At 38.2% G+C, this 25,682-nt stretch overlaps 1 protein-coding gene across 23 annotated transcripts in view; it reads left to right on the top strand.

Moving 5' to 3' along the window:
- Rims1 (regulating synaptic membrane exocytosis 1) overlaps window positions 1–25,682 on the top strand; it is a 489,256-nt gene that overhangs the window by 78,552 nt on the left and 385,022 nt on the right. For 22 of the 23 annotated variants that reach the window (XM_029474748.1, XM_029474741.1, XM_029474765.1 and 19 more), the window contains exon 2: window positions 2,595–2,675. The exons of the other annotated variant lie outside the window; for it this stretch is intronic. In XM_029474748.1, the coding sequence (XP_029330608.1) occupies window positions 2,595–2,675 (81 nt within the window). The remainder of the gene's footprint in view (window positions 1–2,594; window positions 2,676–25,682) is intronic. 23 annotated transcript variants of the gene reach the window in all.

Below are 25,682 nucleotides of genomic sequence, written 5' to 3'. Positions count from 1 at the left end.
GCTAGACTATCCTGACCTTGAGTTCCTAGGATAGAGTTTGGTAATTTTCCATGGGATTAACAATCAAGGAGGTCAAATTCTAGTTCAACCTAAAATGGCCTCCGTGAGAATGCATGAGGGAGGAGCCTCTGCACTTTATTGCCTTGTCACTAGAGGGTTTTTTTTTTAATCTGAAAGAATTCATATTAGAAAATGTAGGAATATATATATATTATCATGACTGAGAATCCCTTTAAGCTGGATGAATAATTAGCAATCTAAAGCTAATTGGTTTTTCCCCCAAAGCTCAGATTTGGTAGCTAGCTATATCCATTGAAGGGACATAAGTCCTCTGGATAAAGATCAGTATGGGAAATGTGATGTTGTCTTTTTTTTTTTTTTAGAATTATGTCTAAATCAAGCTTGCTTAGTTATACAGGAGTCTAATCCCTGCCACTCAGGAAGTTGAGACATTAGGGTAACAAACAGGTTTGAGGCCTGGTTTGCAGAGTGAGTTCAAGACTAGCTTGGCCAAGTTACTGAAAAGCCGGGCTGGAGAAACAGCAATAGTGGGATGCTTGCCTAGATTCAATCTACAATATCAAACAGAAACAAGGAAATAATTTAAAATGTCTATATCTATATATTAATTCCAATTATACTGAATTTGAAGGGCAGTGTGCTTATTTCTTATGATTTAAGATTCAAAGTTCAGAGATTCAGGTCAAGGTTTTGTTTTNTTTTTTTGGGTTTTTTTTTTTTTTTTTTTTTTTTTGCTGTTGCTGTTTGTAAGTTTGTGTAGCAAGCGCAAATGACAGAAATATAGAAATATGGCAACTGGTGTGGTTTTAAACCCAAACCACAGGAGAGAGATAACAACTTTCTTCCAAAGACATGGCTTTGTAGTTATCAAAAAGAAAAAGAAAAGAAAGAAAAAAGGCCTGTCTACAATTCTTAGAAAATAATCATGTCAAAGATTAGTAAAATCTGTATGTGATAGAATTATTTCCAAGCTTTGTACAAATACTTGATCCTTAGGAGAGAAGAAGCAGAATTTTGATTCTCAAATTCTTGAAAAATTTTCCAACTCAGTGGTATTTTCAGAAGCCAGCCCATGTAGATCAAACAGGCTGTGTATGCTATTTTGGGCTGAGTGAGAATTGTCAACGATTTTTTTTCCCCCAGTGCTCTGAAATTTAAGTTACTGGGCATTACACCTTGTGAAAGTGAGACTGAAGTTCCAAGCCTGAGAAATGCTCACGGGTGGCTTCGAACAGCTGCTTCCTGCAAGTCGTCTTAGTATTGAAACATGAGTAGCTTCTTCATGAAGCTGAGACAGGAGCATGAGGTTTCTGTGTGCACCCCTGCACATCTATGGGCAGCAGCAACACAAGATTAGCCTGATCCCGGGAGGGAGGAAGGCATGGGGAGTTGGCAGAGGCTCTCATAGTGACTTCCGATTGTGCTTGCCGGTGGAATGAGCAGTGTGTGTCTGTGTATGCACAGTTCTGTGCCTGTGTCTGTGTCTACATGTATGATTTCTTTCAGAAGTGGAGAATTTTGCCATGCAGCTTTCCCTCTGATGAAACAGGTTTCTTACCACTGCCTCACTGGAGATCTGGAATCACATGATTGGCCTGATTTTGAGCAATGCAGCCAAATCTCCAAGAAAGTTCTTTAGAGCCAGGCTCAAGCTTACAGTCCCTAGAGCCTCGGGGCATTTACATCTAGCAAAGTCTATAATGTCCAGCTTTTGTAGTAAAACCAAGCCTCTCTGTTTAGAGCTGTTTTTGCTTTAAAGCTTTGGGATGATTATGAGTCATTCAAATAGAGTCAAATGGAGGTGTTTTCTAATTCTTGCCAGTGGATACCGATAGCATTTGAAATGTAAATAAAATAATATTTAATTTAAAACAAAAACAAAATAAAAAAAAAGACAAGTAAAAATAGCAACTCCTATTGCCCTTTGGAGCTCTGATGCCTTGTCTAACTTCTGCACTTACTTTATCATGAAGGGCTTAAAATAAAGAGGTTTTCAAGAATTATTACACATGTACACATACACACTTCCCATGTGAACCTGTCCTCCATCCCTTTCTCCTCCTCAGCTTGAAGAGAATTTGTAATATGGGGGAATATCTAGAGGCCTCTCAGATCTCTTTCAGCATAAGCAGGGCGACCTATGTGGTAGTTAATGATGAGCAGTATGAGTCCATATCTTTTAGTGAGCCAGCCAAAGCCACAGAAAGTTCTGCTTGATGCTTAACCTATCAACACAGCAGCTGTCCCTATTTTTAAGCTCTCAGATGTCTTCATGTGGCGAGGCCAAGGCTTTCAATAGCTTGTCTGCTATGGGAAAAGCTGCTGACAATCATTTTACTGATGTTAAAAGGAAAATCAAATATTGAGGCCAGCATAAAATATATGTGGGTATAATTGAGCCTGTGGAAACCCAAGTCAAAGAATTCCAACATCTAGGGCCTTTTCAGGACAAAGGTTAATGGGCTGGACGAGACTTGCCTTTAGATTGTGTTTTCAGTACGGTGTTTAATTTCCAGATATGCTCTACCCTTTTATAATTAATAGTGCGTTGTGCTGTCTATCATGCGCCCCAGGTGTGTTGTCAGGGACATGGCGAAGCCTGCTGCCTGCAAAACACCAAGAAATGCTGAAAGCCAGCCCCATCAACCACCACTGTAAGTACAGCATTGGTTTTATTGACTGAAAATGTCACCTCTTACCCAGATCATTGGTTACAGATTTATTAATCACATTGCATGTGGGAGTAGATACACAAGTGTTTCTCGCGTATGTATAGTGAAAAAGCTACTACTAGTCAGTCAGATAAAATTATCTGTGAACAGGAACTCTGGAGTAAGTGCCTTTGTCAAGTGATGCTTCTCCTATCAAATTGAAGGAAGCTGACCAGAGGAGAGGGAAATGGTTTTACAGTATCAGCGTCTCAGTTCTGTTTTGAGTTATTGTTATTTTTATTGGTTTGGGCATGCGTGAGACCTGGATCCTTAGACTTTCAGAAATGAGGAATCAATGATCAATATACATGCATATGGGGTACCAAGCAGAGGCTAGAGAAAATGAACAGGTAGTCTATCTCCTAACCCTTATACTATAATGTTTAAAGGCAATGAACAATCTTAAGAAATTGGATTGTCTGCCTAGTTTCATATTTATTTTTGCATTCTTAGGTGTTGGTAAAAGGATAATTAAATACAACCGACCAAAGGGTAACAGCAAGGGTGGGAGAAGACAGAGGAGATATAAACTTTCAGTTTCCCATATGGCATTTGAGGAGATTAAATAGTGTTAGCATCCTGCACTCTACAGATGATGCAGTCAATCTTCAGAATATAAACGTTCTCCTAGTAAGAAAAGATGAAGTTTTCCTTAAAATGCATAATCAGCAGCAACTTCCTCAGCAGAAGCCTTACTGTGAACCACTCACAACTGGGAAATGTCTCTTTCCAAAGTTTACAGGAAAAACGTTTGACGAAATGTGTCTTTAGATGAATTTTCTTAACATCTCTTCAGCTATCTGAGAAATGTTTTTATGCAAAGCCAAAATTAAGTGATGAAGCAGTAAAGAAAAAGCTCTGAAGAGAAAATTAAATTTTTCTGACTAGCCCGTTTCTATGGCAAGTTTTTATTAGCAATGATCAAAATTAAACAAAAATTAATGTTTTAGGGTAATATAAATCTTTTATGGTCATTACATAAGATATCACACTCTACAGAATTTTAAAGCTCTTTACATCTTACCTAATCAAAATCCACAATTAAAATTGGATTTTGTGTCTTTGATACTATCTCTCCTTGCTGCTTTCTCCTAAGGTTTGGCCCTTGAAATTCTTATGGTTGGGATGTTATATGCAAGAACAAAGAGTTGTAAATATTTTAAGCCTTCGTATATAATATTTTACAACAAAATTTAGGATACTTAGTGGATGTGTAAAAGATTTGATCTTAATAGCAGAGTGGAATAACAATTTCTTCAAAATCAGTATTTTGTTAGCAGCAAATTTGATTTTTCATAGTAAAAATGATTCATAATTACTTTGATCAATGTAAAAATTCATAAGAACCCTAGATGTTTATAGCCCATACTTCCTTTATGCATTGCTACTTATGTATATTATATAGTATTTTATTTCATATCTCGATATGGGAATCTCACTGTTTTTCAGGCTTGTCTAAAAATTCAAGGCTTAAGGTATCCTCCTGTCTCAGCTTCCCCAGTATAGGGAGAGGCATGTGTCACCATGCATGGGCCTTTAAAAAAATAAATCCTGTTATTGTATGCAACACTTGCTTATGACAGAATTATTCTTGATAATTCCCAGAAAACTTCTGATTTACTCTAAGTATCTCATATCTTAAAATTAACATTGATTTACAACATCCCCCCCAATACCACTGAAATAGCTTTATTTTACTTTATGTCTGTAACTTCCAGTGTACATGTTCCTATTTGTACATGTATATGCAGATATGTATAGATATTTGAAAGCATAAATGTGAAGGTCAGAGTTTGATGTCAGATGTCTTTCACTAGTGCTCTCTGCCTTATCTTTCTGTCTCTTTGTGGGTGTGTGTGTGTATGTGTGTGTGTCTAAATGCAAGTTTATGTGTGCACATGTATGTGAGTGTGTGCATATATATATGTGTGTGTGTGTGTGCACTTGCAGATGCCAGGGGAGATATTGGTGTTTCCTGTTCTATTTCAGCTCTATTCGCTTGACACTAGGTGTCTCACAAAACAAGGTGGCAGGTTGGCAAGTCAGTAAACCCAATCATCTTCCTGTGTTTCTGCTTTGGAGCTGGTGGCACATGGTAGCCATGCCATGCATTCTTATGTAGGTGCGAGGGGTCTGAACTCAGGTTTTCATGCTTGTGTGACAGGCATACCTGCCTACTGTGACATTTTCTGAGGCCATCTCCACCTTCTGTTTTGTTTGTTTACTTGCTTTTTTGTTTGTTTGTTTATTTGAGTTAAGGTCTCTCCCTGAACTGCATTACCTAGACTCTCTGGAAAAGGAGCTCTGAGGATCCTGCCTTTGCCTTCCATCACTTGTGTGACAGAAACACACAGCTGAATCTGTTTTATGCAGATGCTAGAGATCAGGACTCAGATCCTTGTATCATGAAGCAAGCTCTTGACACACTGAGAAGTTTATGGAGTAACTTATTTTATTCATTTTAGTGCTGGGTGGTCTCCCTGCTGTGCACATATAAAGCAATCACTGCCCTACAGAGCTCCTTCTCAGCAGTGCACAATTCCATTTTAACTGGGTTCATTGGTTGCAAATTCCACTTTCATTTATTAGTTACAAAGTGGCAAATATTGTTAACTCCAATTAAGGCTTTAGACTTTCTTTCCCTTCCCTACCCTTCTCCCCGCTCAATTACTGAGACGAGGATAGTATAGCCCTGTCTGTCCTGAAATTCACTCTGCCAACCAGTATGGGTTATGTAGACAGAAATGCCTTTGTCTCTGACTCCCTAGTGCTAAGATTCAAGGTGTAGTCTACACTAGGCTAAAACATGATTCGTTATTTTCATTTATCATCCATTTTTATATTAATTAAATTTAGGTATACTTCTATTGCTGGAAATGAGTCATAACTTAAGTTGAACCTAATACCATGTTACCAGTGGTGTCTCTGGCTTTATTGGACATGAAGCAACAATTTAGGCTCTTGGAATACTTCTTTAAAAAATTTTTATTAGATATTTTTTATTTACATTTCAAATGCTATCCCGAAAGTTCCGTATAACTTCCCCCCTGCCCTGCTCCCCTACCCACCCACTCCCACTTCTTGGCCCTGGCATTCCCCTGTACTGGGGCATATAAAGTTTGCAATACCAAGGGGCCTCTCTTCCCACTGATGGCCGACTAGGCCATCTTCTGCTACATATGCGACTAGAGACACGAGCTCTGGGGGTACTGGTTAGTTCATATTGCTGTTCCACCTATAGGGTTGCAGACCCCTTCAGCTCCTTGGGTACTCTCTCTAGCTCCTCCATTGGGGTCCCTATGATCCATCCTATAGATGACTGTGAGCATCTACTTCTGCATTTGCCAGGCACTGGCATAGCCTCACAAGAGGCAGCTATATCACGGTCCTTTCAGCAAAATCTTGCTGGCATATGCAATAGTGTCTGGGTTTGGTCGCTGATTATGGGATGGATTCCTGGGTGGGGTAGTCTCTGGATGGTCCATCCTTTCGTCTTAGCTCCAAACTTTGTCTCTGTAACTCCTTCCATGGGTGTTTTGTTCCCTATTCTAAGGAAGAATGACGTATCCTCACTTTGGTCTTGATTCTTCTTGATTTTCTTGTGTTTTGCAAATTGTATCTTGGGTATTCTAAGTTTCTGGGCTAATATCCACTTATCAGTAAGTGCATATCAAGTGACTTCTTTTGTGATTGGGTTACCTCACTAAGGATGATATCTTCCAGATACATCCATTTGCCCAAGAATCTCATAAATTCATTGTTTTTAATAGCTGAGTAGTACTCCATTGTGTAAATGTACCACATTTTCGGTATCCATTCTTCTGTTGAGGGGCATCTGGGTCCTTTCCAGCTTCTGGCTATTATAAATAAGGCTGCTATGAACATAGTGGAGCATGTGTCCTTATTACCAGTTGGAACATCTTCTTTTTAACCATCTATTTCCTCACACCGTAATTCTCTGATTAAGAAAGTAGGCTTCGCTCTAGGTAAACGGAAGAATTTAAAGACCAGATTTCTTATTTCTTTTTACTTTTTATAGAGGATAATATTTGTGAATTAAACTCTCCATATGTGGAAAGGACAAAAGGAAGTTAGGAGGGAATTTTCAAGGACAGATTTTAGACATAAATGAGTTGAAAAAAAACTTTAAATTATTTCTGTTAGTAGGTCAGAAAAAAAAATTGACAAATATCAGTGACCAAAACTTGTTCTTAAAGTTTGAATGCAATAGAATAGAAATTGATGAGAGTCCATTCCAGATTAGGATTTTAAGGCAGAGTTATTATTCAAGGTAAATGAGTTGAGGTGTACATTTTAATATCCATCACATTTAGTTATGAGACTTTCAGTGATGGAGTTTAATTAGATTAACATAGTCAAATGCATGTATGTATGAAATTACTCTTCTTTGTTGGAAGGGGGAAAATGGAATTTGAATATAACCAATGACAGTCCACAGTCTTTGTAATAGTTCCTGGGGAGATGTGGAGACCTTAGAGGAGAAATGCAGACTCTGGAAGGAGTCATTAAAGAGCTGGAATTGAGTGTTTGTGGATAGAGCTTTCTGGTTAATTGAATGCATTCAAGAGTACACGCATTTACTTCATGCTTGGGTGATAGATGGACACAATGACCAGGAAACCGAGTTAAGGCTATAACCCATGTCTAGGACAGATGGCCAGAATGGTGGTGAGTATAGACGTTATGTTAGTGACAGTGCAGTATCTGTGTGTTACCCAGTTTTATAAAGTTAACATACAGTTGGGGCTCTCTGATGCTCTTAGGTGAGTATGGCAACAGGGGGCATCACAAAAGTTCTTTGGGTGAAAAAAACAGCAGGAAGAAAGAAAGAGAGAGAGAGAGGGAGAGGGAAAGGGAGGAAAGAAGGGAGGCAGTGAGGGAGGAGGAGAGAGGGAGAGAGCAGAGGAGAGGTGAGGGAAGAGAAGAGAGGAGAGAGAAATTTGGATAAACCAGTGCTTAAAAACATATGACAAAGAAGAATATTTCGAGTTTATTTGAGAAGTCATGGAGTATCTAAAAAGTATGCTCAGAAGCAACGTAGTGCAAAGATTCATGAGGGGAATTCAACATGTTCCATGAAATTAAAAGTTCAGGAAATAACTGCATGAATTGAAAGTGAACCATGAGTTTGGTCATACAGAGGTGATGGATAGCAATGGTGTAGCAGTGGTTTGAAGAAATAAGCAGATCAAAATGCAGTCATTGCTTGAGTCTGAAAAGGAAATGAGAAGCCAGCATCAGAAGATGATGCTGGAGGCTGACTTTTCTGAGACACCATCCTGAGTGCAGAATGTGTTTGGGAGAGTGTGTGTGCTTAGTAGGTAGAAGGGAAGCAGAATTCTGTGCATGCTTTCTGCATCCTCTTACTCACAACCCACAGAGACACATCGACATGGTTCATGGTTTTGAAAGCTTTATAAACTATTCCAAAATTCCTTTACTATATTATCAAAATGTCACTAGATCATATTTTAAGCATACTACATGAGTTATCATTTAATCAAAGCAGCAAAAACATCAAAATATTAGTAGGGTTCAACAAATTAAATCATGTCCACTCTCCCTCAGGATGAAGATGTGTAGGTAAAATTAACATGAAATTTTTGTTTCTTGGGTTTTTCTCAAGTTGGAGAATAGGAGGAAATTATACAATCCAATAAGTCATGATATCTCACAGTACCTGCTACTCTATCATTCTGTCCAAGAGAGGAAATGGTCTGTTTCATTTTGCTTTAGTCTGGCAAGGGAAGGAATTAAAGAGCTTGTAATACTTAATATGAACACTGAGTTTAGGAGTTAGGAGAATTTGCAGTATAGTTTCTAGGACAGAATAACTGCTCTCGCAACATCAAGCTGCATTGGGATAATTTAAAACACGTTCTCATTGCCAGAGCCAGTGACTAAGTGCTACATTTTTCTCTAACTTGGTATTGAGGTCATTCTTAGGAGGAGTGTAAGCTTTAGCCTGGCATGATATACCCTGGTGGTCAAACCTTTTATGGGATGTTTCTTATCGTTGATATATGATATGAAATAAAGTATTCCCCATTTATGTGGTCCTAGAATTTCCAATGGCTATTCTCTGTTTTTTTCTACCACCTCTCTTCAAGAAACCCCCCTGTGTGTAAGGTCAATATGTATCCTCCCCTTGATCTTCCTAGGTGCCATCTGCATTGATGCTTTTGATACAAGCATGTGTGCCACACACATCATTCTTTCTCCAATGCTTCAGATGAGTCAGCCTTGAACTGATGAGAAGGCTGCCACCACCATTTTCTTTTAATAGGCTTACTTCTGCAGATCTCAAGGGCATGGCTTTTTCAGCAATAACAACTTTTGTGCAGACTTAATCATACCACAGAGACTTCTGAGGACCAGCATACATGGTTCCAGAACCAATTTAATCATCTAGATTAAATTGTGGTAGTATACATTTAACCTACTTTTAAAATAGCCAACCCCAAGCACTAAAAATAAACACCAACTAATATTCCCATACTGTGTGTGTGTATGTGTGTGTGTGTATGTGTGTGTGTATGTGTGTGCATTATAGTTGTACATTTATACCTAATACCACAGTTATATTTTTGGTACTTAACCAAACTGTGTCTTTAATAGTGTAGGCAGATATTCTTGTCAGTATGTCACTGTGTATTTAAACTCTGCACATCACACATGACCTTTAGTTTATGTGGCTGGCTGCTCACAGCTAAGCCTTGCTATAGCAGTAGATGGAGTATCTGGTATCATGCAAAAGACCAGATAATCCACTAGCACATCCTTAGTATGTAGATTCCTCATCTTGAATGCAATGACTCCTTCCAAAGTCTAAGAATGATCCTTTCAACACCGAATCTCACCCTTCCCTATTTTTAGAACTTTCCTCCCTCTGTCCCTTCTGAGCTGTGTCATCTTTCCTGCCCCTGAAGTTATTCAAAATTTCTGCTGTCTTTTTCTAAACACTTTTGATTTTTTAAATCACAGCACAGATGTGGTCCACCCCTTCAGTGGAATCATGTTAAATCAGCGTTGATGCAAAGGAGGCATTGAGAGAAAGGGGAGTGGATGTCTTCAGCTGGCAGCAGCGTGTGCAATAGGATAAGCAATTCATTGCATCTTCGGCTATGAGTTGGCCTATTCATTCTCCTCTCAGGAAGTACTGGTCTGCACTGATTGCAGAGTATAATGTACAATTCTAGGTATTGTCTAGATCACTCCAGAGGTTAAAGGGTAGGATGAAATCTGAATCATTAAGGAAATTTCAAGGACCTCAAGATTCTAAGAATTGGTAGATGTTGAAGGAGAAGCTTGGAAAATAGAAGTTAACCTTATGAAGAGCCAGAGGCCATGAACTCTGCAGAAAAGAGGGGATACACAGCGGTCCTCATAGGGCTCTTGCATATATTTAAGAAACAGAAGGAAATCCAAGGAAATGAAGGAGGAGACAGCAGGGGATTAGACAAGCAAATATTTGATCTGAGAGGCCTGCAGGCCTTTGGGGGTGTGGCAAACTTTCTCTGAGAAGTCATTCACAGAAGAAAGAATCATGATGCAGTGTAAGTCACAAGTGGACTAGCAGACATTATGGTAGTCTTGGCAGCACAATCTTGGTGGGTATGGTAAGGTTGATAAACTGATGCAAGAGGAATGTAGTCAGTGAATTGTTCAAGCAATGCAATAGCAACAGAGTATTCCGGTTGTTTTTTCTGCTGTTGGAAACACCGTGCCCAAAAGCTTCTTGGGGAGACAAAGGTTTCTTGTTTGTTTGTTTGTTTGTTTTTTGTTTTTGTTTTTTGACTTATGTCTTAATCATCCATTATTACTATGGGAAGTCAGGGCAGGAGCTCAAGCGCCAGAACCTAGAGGCAGAAACTGTGGAGGAAGGCTACTCACTGGCTTGTCCACTGGCTCACGTCCATCTACTATTCTCATACAGACAATGGCTACCTTCCCAGGGAGGGCACCACCCAGAGTCCCACGTAAATAACCAACCAAGACAATTCTTTGATGATGTGGTCACAAGCCATTGTGATAGAATAAACCTTCAATTGGACATGACTCTTACCCTATGACTCTATCTTATGTCAAATTGATAATAGAGACTGACCAGGACCAGTGGGGCAAAAATTTTAGAGCACATGTGACCTCTAGCATACCTGTTCTTCTGAGTCAAAATTATACTGATGTATATCCTCATATAACTGTAAACAAGCACGCAAATGGAAAACACATGTGAAGCTAAATATTCTAGAGATCTTATTTATATTACTTTAGTAATATAGTGTAAAACTTCAGTCTTGAAGATTAAAAAAACCTATGGATAGAGAAATTGAATAAAAAGGAAAGTATTAGATTTTTCAATATTTAGCAAATTCATTTCCCCCACTATGATGATCTATTGAGACAGAAGATTTAATAATTCTGTCATTGAACACAGGCAAGAAAATAAATATTTAATAACGTATTCCAGATAGAGTATTTCTACTTAAAGCAGATGTACTTCTTACTAAGTAAAATCCAGTTAAGAAGGAATAGAACATGTCTGTCATAAGCAAAGAATCTTTTAGGCATATATTCTATCACAAATGGATGTAATGTCAGGTATATGCTTTCCATGTATTATTTTTAGTCAGATGATTTTGTCAAAATTGTAATGCATGTTTTTCACACACAGTGTTGGATAAATCAGGACCATAGTTCCTGTACCATGTGCAGTGGTATCCATATAAATTTTCTATTGATATTAGAAGTAACAAGAGATCCAAGTAGACAATTATGGGTTTGTTTTTTTCATCATTTATAATGAAATCAGAACAGCCAGTATCTTGAAAACAGAGAATCCGAGGAACACTGACATTTCCAATTCATGGTTATAATTAGAGAGTGACAGAACTTTAAAAAAAAAAAAGAAGTGAAAAGTGTGGCTTTCATAGTCTTCCTTTTCTTTTTGTGGTTTGCTGGCTAATGCACATCATTCTATGCCAATTTACCAGAGCCCCTTTCTTCTGCTGTAATTTCATTTATAATAATGCTGTGTTTCTTTCTTTCAGCATGATCTGTGGAAGCTAACTCATTCAATTTCTTGGGTATTAATCTTCAGTTCTATAAAAAGTGTTATGTGCTGCCATGAGCTGGCTAGTCCTTGCTTACTTTCACTGCTTTAGCATAGTTGATAGTACTGCCCCCACCTCTTTTTTTTAATTTTATGTTTATCTTTTATTTTTTTTTAAATTATTCTTTTCTTATATAACAATTTCCTGATATTATTTCTTCTCCTTCTTTCCCTCCTAGTCCTTCATCCTCTCCCAGCCTCCACTCCTATCCACTCCTCCTCCATTTTCCTTGCTGTAAGACCAGGTACCTCCCCTCATATTAAGATAAATGAGGCAACCCAGTAGGAGGAAACAGGTCCCAAAAGCAAGCAAAATAAGGAACCTAGCAACATCTTCATCAGAGAGGCTTCAGCAAGCAACTGATGGAAACAGATGTAGAGACCCACATCCAGATATTAGGTGGAGTTGTTTGGACCAGGAAGAGGAGAAAGGATTGTAGGAGTCAGAGGGGTCCAGGATATACAAGAAAACCTTCATAATCAACCAACCTGGCCTCATATAGGCTCAGAGAAACTGAATTGACAACTAGGGAGTCTGCATGGGTTTGACCTACGCTCTCTGCATATATGCTATGGTTCTGCAGCTTTGTCTTCTTGTAAAATTTCTAACTGTGGGAGCAGGGGTTGTCTCTGAACTTGGGCCCCTCTTAATGATTCTGTGTCAATCTTGTGTTGGTGACTCTTATGATACAGGGCTTGTTATTGCATGCTTGAGCTTGTTTCCTTCTTTCTCATGGTTCGTCCTCTCCGTCAGCCTCTCTTTCTGTCTGTCTGTGTGTCTGACTGTCTGTCTGTCTCTGTTTCTTACTCTCTTTCTATGTGGATAGAGAATGTTTGAGCCCAAATGCCTCTGTTCTTTTGTCCAGAGTGTCTTCTCTTCCTCCTGAACTTTTTTTTCTTCTTGGTTCTATCAGTGAGCACATACATACACAGGGCATGAGTAAATCTGATGTCCAGGGTTTGTCTCAAGCCACCATTCAGAGATTCTCTACCTCTCTCATTCTCCTCATACAGCTTTAGACAACATGATCATTTACTCTGGGGGTGGGGAGTTTTTAAAGACAATGTCTTGAAGACACTGACTGTACAAGCTCACACAGACTTTGGGTTAATTTCATAAAGTGTTATATCAAGCCTATTTGTTATATATACAGTGGTTCAAATTTGGTGATGTATGCCCCTATCCTCCACATGGAAGGAAGAACACTCTCATCAGTTATTGTCACTAGGGTTCCCGAAGTTGGAAGTAGACCCAAAACTAATATAGGTGGTTCTAGATCATGAGTACAAGATGAATTCAAACTATGAGAGTGATTATTATGTATATATATATATATATATATATATATATATATTTTACTTATAATATATATATATTTTACTTATTATGTATATATATATGATATATATATACATGATACATATATATATATATATGATATATATATGATGTAGTTTGAACATATTAGAAAAGTTCACATATTAGAAAGTTAATTCCAAGTTCATGTTAATTTTCAGGTGGGGTCTTTTGGAGGTAATCCAAAACTCCTAGAGCTAAAACCCAATGTTGGTATTGGTAGTTCAATCAGAAGATAAAGACCTAAGCAAGTATATTCATTCTTGTTTATTCTGTGATGCCCTGTGCCATGTTAAGATAAAGCAAATGTTAAGGTAAAGCAAATCTATTTCAAATGATAAGTAGATGACAGCACTATGTTCTCAGGTATGTCAGCTACATAAGCCAAATAAATTTCTATTCTTTATACATGGCATGGTCTTTGGTGTTCTTGTTATATAATAGAAACTAGACTAAGAGATAATCAGGAGAATTCTTTGGTTCTGTTTGTTTTATGAATTAATGGGAAAGTCCTTGATTTAAGTATTAAAAGAATATATATTTTACTTATTTAAAAACTTAGATTTGTAGCTAGGTGTAGTGCTGCACACCTTTAATCCCAGCACTTTGGGAGGCATAAGTAGGTGGAGCTCTGTGAGTTTGAGGTCAGCCTGGTCTACATTGTGAGTTCCAGGATAACCAGAGCTACATAGTAAAACAATGTCTCAACAATACAAATACAAATTATTATGTATATGTATATGTATATGTATATGTATATGTATATGTATATGTATATGTATATGTATATGTGTATGTATGATGTTTGGCCTCCATTATGTATATGCATTAAGTGATGATTGATACTCTCAGAATTCAGAAGAGGTTGTTGGATCCTCTGAAACTGGGGTTGTTTGGTTGTGAGTCATCATGTGGGTGCTCAGAACCAAACCAGGGTTCTCTGTAAAAGCAATAAATACTATTAACTCCTGAGTCAATATGTATCCCCAAATCTTGCATTTTAAGTGTTTTCTATGAGTGTGCTGATTCAATTTTTAATGTCATCTTGAACAATGTAGAGTCACTTGGAAGCAGGAATCTGAACTAAGCAATTTCCCAGATCAGACTGGCCTATGGCCATGTCTGAGAAGATCATCTTGATTAATGATTGATGCAAGGGGAGCTAGCCCACTGTAGGTGGCGAGTGGATTTGGGTTCTATAGGAAGGCTATCTGAGCATAAGCCAATATGCAAGTGAAGAAGCAGAATACCTCCCTAGTGTCTTCTTGAGCTTAGATTTCTGTCTTGACTTACCTCATGATGTATCGTGACCTAGATGTGTAAGATGACCAAACCCTTTCCTCCCCTAAACTGATTTTGGCCATTTTATGTGTAAGAATGTTTTGCCTACAGGTTTGGATATGTACCAGGTGTAAGCCTGGTACCCTCAGAAGGCAGAAGAGGGTGTTGGATTCTGTAGAACTGGAGTTACATGTGGTTGTGAACTCTGATCTTCTGTAAAAACACTCAGTGCTCTGAGGACATGTTATTTTATTACAAGAACAAAAAGCAAAGGAGAGTCCTGAGGCACATGAGCCAAGTTATTTCATTTCTTGAAGTTCTCATTTTATCACCTGGATAACAGGAAGAAAGTTGATGTTATTTAAGTTTTGTGGATTAAATTAAATGAATATCAGAAAAACAGTTGAGTTGTATACTGTGTAAAGCCCTATATAAATTTGACTTAATTTTCTCAAGCAAAAGTGGTTACTCTCTAGTTTTTTATAATTTCATTCATTTAACAAATCTTTATCTGGATCTTAAGTATCCTCATACTGCATAATTTAAAAACAATATATAACCAATCCATATCAGTGTATGTTTCACTTTTTTTTTCCCTATATATTTATGGGAGTGAAGTAGAAGCTATCAGGACAGTATTGAAAGGCCTGACTCCCATACTGTAGAATATAAAATTTTCCCTAAGATGCATATGTAGAAGGGGTAGGAAATGGGTATTAGGGAATTTTCTTCAAATGATGTGGACATACCGCCTTGGTCCAAAATTACTGAGATGTACCACATAGGCTCAGTAAAAATGATGACTAATTGTGTGATAATTTCTTGAGTAGAAATTAATGTGAACACCTTTCAACTGAACTTCATTTTTAAAACTCCTGAACAAGAACCACAAAGAGAACTTGATATCAGCAATATTATTATTAGAAAGTTTCTGAGCCTCAGGGCCCAGCCTGGCTGCTCTGTGAATCACTGCTAATTCCTCTGCAGCTCTACAGAGTCATTTGTTCAAATGTGAATGGTCTGTCTGTGCCAAGAAAATAGATGGTTGTTGTACAAAAACAGGAAGCTTATAGTCAAGGGAGAATCTGTACTCTCATTGAGAGGAAAGTACTAAAGAAAAAGAAAAGGCAAATGAAAAGATCATCCTAGGACCACAGGCAAAGTATGCAGAACATCATTACCGTACAGTGAAGAAAATCATAATGATAGATAAACAAATACATTTACCCATTATATAGTCAACATATATAGCAGATATAGCTAAACTCTTCATTAACTTCAGATATCATATATATGTAGATATGTATATCTGTATTTGTATATATCTGATTATGTACATATATATGTGTGTGTATATAGGTATATGTAATATGTAATATTGGTTTATATATTATATATATATAGGTATATGTATATATCATGTAGGATATAGAATTCTAAATAAAATTTCTTATGTCTTACTTAATTTCTAGTAAAGTTAATTCCCATTGTTTTCCAATAACCTATATATGTGGGATGTATTTTGACATTCATTAATTTTTACTCACACAATATTAGAAACATGGCCAATTAAATAGATGTGTCTTACAAGTAGAAAGGCCATTTAAAAACACCACAACAAGGCTAGGAACAGCCTACAGTTTTTCAAGAATACGTAGAAAAATAGCCTCTTTCCTAATATTGTAGATCAGGGAAATTTATTAGGGCTGAGAAGACTCAATATTTTACTTCATGCATTCTATGATATATATACTGTCTGAAGTTTTTCTCTAATTATATGAAATATAAATTTTGCATATAACCTGTGTTCCTGCACAGAATTAGAGGGTGAGGAAATGAGGCCTCATAAACTAGTATAAAATACTTGATCTGCCTTCAAGTAATTTATCATCTAATTTTATAAGATAAAAGATGACTCAGTGGAATAATGGGTGATTAAATCTATGACTAAGTAGTTAAGTAAGGTTGAATGGTACTTTGTAAATATTATGTGTAAGTAAATAATATTTGTCTTAGTCAGGGTTTCTATTCCTGCACAAACATCATGACCAAAAAGCAAGTTGGGAGGAAAGAGTTCATTCAGCTTACACTTCCATACTGCTGTTCATCACCAAAGGAAGTCAGGACTGGAACCCAAGCAGGCCAGGAAGCAGGAGCTGATACAGAGGCCATGGAGGGATGTTACTTACTGGCTTGCTTCCCCTGGCTTGCTCAGCCTGCTCTCTTATAGAACCCAAGACTACCAGCCCAGAGATGGTCCCACCCACAATGGACCCTTCCCCTCTGGATCACCAACTGAGAAAAATGTCCCACAGCTGGATATTATGGAGGCACTTCCCCAACTGATGCTCCTTTCTCTGTGATAGCTCCAGCTTGTGTCAAGTTGACATACAAAAACAGCCAGTACAATATTATATGAAAAACTCTGTGTGTGTGTGTGTGTGTGTGTGTGTGTGTGTGTGTGTGTGTGTATCTTGGCAATCTACTTGAAGCGTAAGTTGTAATCACATAAGGAAAAGGTAGTTGAACCATTGGCTGAGAAAATAATTTGAGCACAAGTTCTGAATTGTGAATGAAGCCACAGGCAAGTGAAGTCTTGGTATATGGTTTGACTTATAAACCTGGAAAAGGCAGTTGGGGCTAGTTTATGGATGTCCTTAAAATCCATCCTTTAGAAGATAGTTTCATTCAGAAGGAAGACATGAGCGTCTGTGGACTTGGAGCTATCCACTTGAAAGATCTGCTTCTGGATAATGAGTCTGTAGAAAGTATCCATAATGGATGAGGATAGGGTATTCCTGGAGAGAAAGGGGCCAATTAGTAGATGACTAAAATAGACCAGACATGGTTATTAATAGGAAAGATAATGACGGTGCTTACAGAGAAGATGGATGAGTGAGCTCTGAAAGGAGAGGGGATCAGCTCCTCGTGACAAGGGAATGGAGCTATGAAGAAAGTGAGTGTAAAGAGCTCAGGGTTCTGTTCTGAGGATGGGGCTCAGTTATCTTATGAAAGACCCTGAAAAATAATCAGGTCCAGAAAGTCCTGCAGACAGTTGTGTTCCCTCAAATGTGCACATTTTCTTCAATCCTTCGGAGACATCCACTAGGGACGAAAATGATGGCATAGTGATGGGACCCTCCATACGGGAGAGCAGCACACACCTAAATTGGTAAAACTTCGCACCAGTTGAAGTTATGCCTCTGCCCTGCACAGGAGAGCATCTGGTCTTAGCCCTTAGCTATCGACTCTGTTCATGAGAACAACATCTATAAACCACTCAGCTCCAGACACATGTTGGTCATGTAACCCTCACAAATGTCAGCAAATGCCATCACTGTCCTGGGACCCAGTGGTATGAATTACCTGTCTGCATGCAGACACCCTGTGATGATGGTGGAATTTGACTCCAGGCAGGCTGATTCCAGAGCCCATGCTAATACGTCAGAAGTATCACTATTGGTTGTTTATTTGAGTTTCCTGGGTGAGGATACACAGAACACTTCTGTTTCCTTTAGTCCATGGATAGGATTTAGCGGGTTAGGAAAAGAGCCCCCCATACAAGGGGCCATTGAAAGCTTTGGGTTTTGTACATGTTTTTATCATATTTAACCCCTTTCTCAATCTCTTCCCAAGTCCATCTCCCTTCCCTACCCCAGCCTTGTGTCAAAAAAAGTCTTCAAGAGTCTTTTATGCTACTCAAATATCCCTACATGTGTGGTCTCTCATCTGGGGATGTTAGCTTTATATCTTTAGACTGGAAAGGGTGTTTCACTTGGAATACCCATAGAAGTCAGGAAATTACTGAGGGGGTTGTGGGAAAGAACTGTAAAGGGAATGGAGTTGCAATGCACTAATATAAAGGGGCAGGAGAGAGTAATGGAATAAGGAAGGGTCACCCTAGGGTTGGAGAGTAGAGATTAGGGGGGATGAGGAAGTATGGGCAGAGATAACACTATAAGAATATATTTGAAAAGAACATATGAATCAAATTGCTGTAGGATTACACACACACATACACAAACATACATTATAGATGGATGGATAGTTGGATGGATAGATAGATAGATAGATAGATAGATAGATAGATAGATAGATAGATAGCAGAGGCTACTAAATAAAAACCACACTGGAAAGAATGGGTTACTAATGTTGGAGTTGTTGGCAAATGAGTTCCCACAAACCCCCAAATGCTATAGGCTATTGCCATTACCTTTATTGACCCCCAGAATGTGTTGGTAAGGCCCTCGTGCTATGGAAAGAATATACAAAGTCCTAGATGAAATCACTAAGCTAGCTGGTACAGCTCTGGAAGCTTCCTCCCTATGGCTTAGCTTTAAGAGTTCTGGAAGGCTTCTACCTGTGGAGAAAAGTAACCATCAGTCATGCTCAGAGATGAACTCTGCATGCTGCAGCAGTGCCTCACCTGGAAAGACATTCCCACAGACACAAAAACCCATTCCTATGTTACTGGCTCTGTCTAAAGTCAGCGAGGAAGCCACAGTCTCTGCAGCCTTCAGGCCAAGGCAGAATGAATTCCTGGAAGAGGTGCCATTGGATGGATGTAAAGACAGACAAGGTTTTAACTGGTGACATGTCATAGGAAACTTTTTGTGTGTGTGAAGTGAGCGGGCCTTTTGTTTGGTTTTCTAGCAGAAAGGGGCATTGTTCTTTAATTCCAAAGTATTTATCCTAGTTATTTGTTAAAATCTGCTGTGCCACCTTGGGATATGTATTTATTTCTCTAAGAACATTTGCTGGAAAAATAATCTACTTTCTCACTTGTATTTCTTCTCTCTACCTGCAGTTGTTCTAACAATGGTTGGTGTCTTAGTCAGGGTTTCTATTCCTGCACAAACATCATGACCAAGAAGCAAGTTGGGGGAAGGGTTTATTCGGCTTACACTTCCATACTGCTGTTTATCACCAAAGGAAGTCAGGACTGGAACTCAAGCAGGTCAGGAAGCAGGAGCTGATGCAGAGGCCATGGAGGGATGTTCTTTACTGGCTTGCTTCCCCTGGCTTGCTCAGCCTGCTCTCTTATAGAACCCAAGACTACCAGCCCAGAGATGGTCCCACCCACAAGGGGCCTTTCCCCCTTGATCACTAATTGAGAAAATGCCTTACAGTTGGATCTCATGGAGGCACTTCCCCAACTGAAGCTCCTTTCTCTGTGATAACTCCAGCTGTGTCAAGTTGACACAAAACGAGCCAGTACAGTTGGCAATGTATGGAACCTTTAATGTTCTGGACTATGTGCATGAGATATGTGACAACATTGGGTGCTGGCATAAGTTGTTGTTCAAATTTTGAACCATGATATGTTTAATGAGTACCAATGGACAAGTGCTAGAGATAGATTCTAGGAGATAGATTCTATTATTTCCCATATTAATAACCATTAAATGAGCTAATACACACTAAGTCAGAGAGAATAGGAGGATCAGAGGGGATGGAAGCCTCTTTCATTTCATTTCTTTAATTTAGAAATAAAAAAAAAATGCTTGCACATTCAGTGAAGAAGAGGTGTTCTTACCATCTGTTATCCTGTGAGATGATAGGGACCTTAGAATACAAATAGGAGGGGTTGGAGGAAGGGGGCATGGGAGGTTAGAGGGGAAAGGGCGAGGAGAGAGTAATGTAATTTTATTTTAATTAAAATTAAAAATGGGTGAATTGGATTTTGAGTTCCTTGTGTCACATATGCACGTATTCATACATATGAACACATATATACATATATGTATACATATATACACATGTACACAATACATACATGTATACATACATACATGTACACATAGCCATATATGTCTATGTGTGTGTGAGTTGTCTGCATGATGGTAGAACAAGAGTTTTTCCACACTCAGGATTAGAGATCATTTATCTCATTACTTTCCCCACAGTGAAAGCTCTCAGGCACCGCCCTACTCAGCACAAACACCACCTTGTGTATCTGAATGCACAAATACCTGATCTGATCCACATGAAACAGTATCTCTTTGCACATCACACCCCACACACATAATCTCAGCCACACATGCATCCTTCTGCACCTTCTGTCTCCCATTTGTGACATTTCCCTTCTCTAGTCACTCAGACGGAAAACCCTTGAGTCATGCCAACCTCTCACTCCCTTAAATCAGTCACTATGTCCTGTCAGTTCTAATTCTGAGTAGTCAGTCACATCTGTGCCTTCTGTCAGTTCTGTCTTCCCTTTTCCAGACTACATTTCTTTTTCTTGTGGAGTTGGAACCTAATTGGCCTCTCTTCTCCTTTTCTTTTGCTGAATACTTCCCACCCCTCATCATGTTTCAGAGCAATTTCTCAATCAGAGGCTGTAGGCTGAATATCCTGCCCATGCAAACTCAAATCCTGTGATGCCCAGTGCCTGTGCTGCCTCTTTCCAATACAGCTTCCTTACTCACAACCTGCATATAACCATATCATTCAGTCAAAGCTATGCCTGACACTGCTTGTAAAATTCAGTTTAAAATACTTATTTACTTTAGGCAAATGGGTGTTTTGCTTGCAACAATGGATATGTACCATGTGCTATGCCTTATACCCTTGGAAGTTGGAAGAGGAGGTTGAGCTCTTGGGATTTGAGTTAGGGATGGTTGTGAACTACCATGTGGGTGCTGGAAGCCAAACCTTTGTCCTCTGTGAGAGCAGTCAGTGCTCTCAACTGCTGAGCCATCTCTCTTCAATCCCTGACACTCCTTTTATATCTTGAATTTGGGTCCAAAATCATTTCCATTGTTCTTGGTCTGTCTTTTTTACCAGCAATGATTCTATCTGCAGTTCAACTCTAGGCTCAAATATGATTTTCTAGAAAACTCATCTGGCTTAACGCCCTACCAGAATTTCTTCCTCCTTGATCTTTATGTCCACTGTGTTATCTAAAGAGCATGTAATGTTCCACTTCTTAGTACTCTTGGTCTTGCCTGTGAATTTACCATCCTCATCTTTTGCATCATTGCCATCCTAATGTTGGGGCAGACAGTCACTTGTTATGACACACAACTGCACATGGAAGTCAAAGCAACTTCAACTTATGCATTCTCTTCCTTACTACATTATGGCATGAAGTGTATTTCTATTAGATATTACATGTCAAGATTAAGGGTCTCCAAGGAAGGTTCATCCATGCAGTGCAACCAGACAAAAGAACTTCTGTTTGTTTGTTTGTTTGTTTGTTTAATTGATATGGGCTTGATTTTGTTTTCTCTCTTCTTTCTGTACTGGCATAGAAGTTGACATTTGATTTCCTTGTGAGAGGGTTTCAAATTGCAAAGCTAGTTTATTAAGTTCTTAGTTAAAAGCATAATGCATTTTGAATGTATTTGTAATGATCAGAATTGATCAGAATGATCAGAACAACAAATAGATCACCTAAGACCGATGTTTAATCTCACAGGTTTTTGTGTATTTTGGTACTATGTCATTATTCATAAAATATGTGATTTTTTTCACATATGTGTTAGTTAATTGGCTACAAATTAGTATATTATTATTATTTTAACAGCTGTGACTAGAGTGTTACAGATTGATGGAGGCCAATTTTATTTTATTTTTATTTAGCCCTGGCTTTCTAGGATATGTGTATACCTCAGGCTGAAAAGAACAAAGGATATAAAAATCATTTTTTATTCTGAAATGCTAAATAATTCATGGATGTTGGAGATGGAGGGAAAAGGGGAAATGGGAAGCAAAGGTCATGGAGATGTCTAGAGGGACTCACAGCCAATTTTAAGAGGTCAATTCAGAGAAGAACAGCCGCAGGAAAAGAAGGATGGCTGCAGACACACATTAAGAATTGAAGGTTCCAAGGATAAGTGATCTTGTCCCATGTAGTTAGCTTCAAACACACACAGCTGTGAGCCATAGTAAATGAACTCGGCAGGTTGCACTTGTAAAATTTCTTTATACAAACATAATGATAATGATTATGAACACAAGGCTATAAATTTGAGGAAGGAGTAAGGAAGACCAGGGGTTGGAGGAAAGAGATGGAGGAGGAACTGATATTTCTGTATGTAAATGGTAAGTGTAATGAAATTCTCAATGTATGCATAAATGTGCACCTCTGCTTTGTATAGCATCAGAATGTGCAAATTCTGGTAGTTGAAAAATGCCAAAAAACTCACCTAGATGATAACAATTACAAAGCCCTCACCATGTTACGCCCTAGTTAAGTTTCTTCCCAAGATGGAAGGAAGATTACATTAGTATTCTGTATAGTCTTTCTTTAAGAAGACTGATTTTCAAACTAGTTATTAGTTAGAAGGGGAATAATTACCCCATAAATACCCTGACATCCATTGCACAGAATAGAGTCTTTTAAGGTGAGGGGATAAACCTTCATATTTTTATTTATTCTACTCTCTATTTGTCACTTTTTATCCATATATTAGCCATTGGGATTCTAGGAGACTCCAACACCTTCTAATACCTCACTTATTCATAGTCTCAATCTGATTTATACATACACTTATGTTGTATGTATATGTATATGAATACATATACATTAATATATATACATAAATATACAAATTTATAGTCCATAGGTAAAGTATGGCTCAACTTGCCAATGTACAATGGTATTCATGAGACATGTCAAGCCAGATCAGCAAAGTCTTCCTAAGGTTTTGCAAGCTGATAGTTAAAGCTACTAATAAAAATGAAATAATTAAAACTTAATAAACTGCATTAAGTGAAGGTGGTACATACCCAAAACTACTTCCTAGTTCTCCTTATGACTATCTGTGCTCTATGATATTTCTCTGCATTGTATTTGCGTACCTGAAATGCTAAAATAACATCACACTTGCCGTATGAACTCTGTCTGGTGGAGACGATTACACCATGGAAACTGTCAATTACTACCTATCTTACTTTTGTTCTGTTTGCTTTGTGTTTCCTTTTTCCATCATGAAGAGCTAGTCTGTTAAAAACACGTCAGTGTTTTTAAGGCAGACCCATGCTTCTCTACTTTGACCACACTCTTCTCTACTGGAAACATTTTCTACATTTTCTGTCACACACAAAACCGTGGATTTACATAGACATAAAACACACACACACACACACACACACACACACACACACACACACTATCTACCTATAAGTTCCCTGTAGTCACTTTAGTCAATGCCACTTATATTTAAAAATGTACTAGGCCTCTCCAATGGACTTAATCTATCTCCTTTGCAAAAGCTCTATAATTTGAATGCATTTATTTCAACATCTGGATTTATTGCATTTTATTTCTACATGGATCAAGTCAAGATACTAGACTTTTTATTAAATTTAAATCTTACATAGACACTAGTCTTACAAAGTTGTGTTCTATTTAGGATTTTGGGGGAGGGTCAGCATTTCTTTGAGTTGTATACCTGTGAGTGGACCAGGCTCCAATAGACAGTGCCACACCCATGGTTGCACAGACAGCTCTGGATAAACTTAGTGGGTAACAAATCTGAACAAAAAGGCATGAAAATGGAGGAATATATGGAGGTTGACAGGGCAAGATATAATAAAAGGAAACAAATGTGAGAAGAATCAGCTTGCGTTATATACAGGTAGGAATTCTCAAGGAACAAATTTAATAAAACTTATTTTAAAATGTGTCTCATTCAATATTTAGGCACTCTTGTGTTTTTTTTTTGGGGGGGGGGGCTCTCTTCCCATTGATGACTGACTAGGCCATTGCTTATACTAAAACTATTATTCATTTTTGACTAAAAATTCAAATTAATCTGTAGGTACTACCTTCTAACTACTGAGAGTGGTACTATTTGTAAGGCTTTATCATTTAGAACCGACAGACTAGGTAATTTTAAATCCTGCCCATAGTGACTGACACAGAGAATGGCTCATAATAGGAAACCTGTCTATGCTTGTTAGTAAGATCCGAATAATTTCTTGCCTTATTCTTTATTAACTGTATCATGCCTAAATACTTCTGTTGCACTAAACCAGGAAACATTTTGTGAAATTTAAAATAACATGTAAGATACAAATTTAGCAAAGTTAAATCTAGCAGCTAAGAAATCGGTGATGAAGTCAGGACCACCAGGTAGCAAGCCAGGCAATAAGCCAGTGTGTGATCACAACTTTCAATACAAGAAGCTAAAATATCTTGCCTTAGGTAGATGGCACACACGTGGGAAAAACATGAACAGAGAGAGGGAACAGCTAAATGTGAACTCTGGGTTGAATGTAGAGAAGACAGAAATGGTTTTTGAACTTTGTTTTTTAGGGTACTGAGATTGATGCTTTTGCTATTAGTTGATTGAAAAATATGTATCTCAGAAGCAGTTAAAATTAGTAAGGCATTCATTTTGTGAAATGCTGTAGTACTTTGCAAAACAGTATTATAACAAGAAAATAGGGAATTAGAATGAGAGGCCAGTCAACTAGGATGGATGGCAACCATAAAAAAACAAAAAACAAACAAACAAAAAAGCAGGCAGGGCATGACATGCATGGCTTTTAATTGAGCAAAAATATCCAATAGTGCAAATTCTAACTTTGGGTCAAGAGCTTTAGGGAGAATTTAAGTTCCTTGACTCACAAAAGTAATTTTTCTAAAATAAATCTTTGCCTTGGGGACAAGTAATAGAATAGGCAGAGTAATTGGTGCAGATTGTAAATAATGGGCTTTATAATAATGTTTCTGGGATCAACAGCAGACATGAAACCAGCCATGTAGACAAAGAACAGTTAGACTTTACAAGAGAGGACATGACAAGTTTTCTTGTTTTCATTTGAAATCCTACAGTTTTTGATGAAGATCAATTGTGTTAGAATTGGTGTCTTAGTCTATGGAATTCCTGCAAAAATGTTGTCTTAGGTAATAATGTCAGGGGCATTCACTGATACATTTACTGAGCAGAATAATGGTATTAGGACCAGGAAGGTGTGTGTGAAGAAACTATACAATATCTAAGAAGCTGTTGACAATTGATGCCTGCTGTGGGGAGTGAGAGTCGGTTATTGTTCACAGTTGAGGTCCCTGAGAGGTTAGTCATGCTCTAGTGCATGATGCTAAACCCATGCACATATACGCAGCACAAATAAGACCGTGTGATCCTACCTTCCTTCCTACCTTCCTTCCTCCCTCCCTCCCTCCCTCCTTCCCTTCCTTCCTTCCTTCCTTCCTTCCTTCCTTCCT

The sequence above is a fragment of the Mus caroli genome, chromosome 1, assembly GCF_900094665.2.
Source record: "Mus caroli chromosome 1, CAROLI_EIJ_v1.1, whole genome shotgun sequence".
In the NCBI taxonomy this organism is placed as follows: domain Eukaryota; kingdom Metazoa; phylum Chordata; class Mammalia; order Rodentia; family Muridae; genus Mus; species Mus caroli.
The sequence above is the reverse complement of the archived record's forward strand: the minus strand, read 5'-3'. Positions and strand labels throughout refer to the sequence as shown.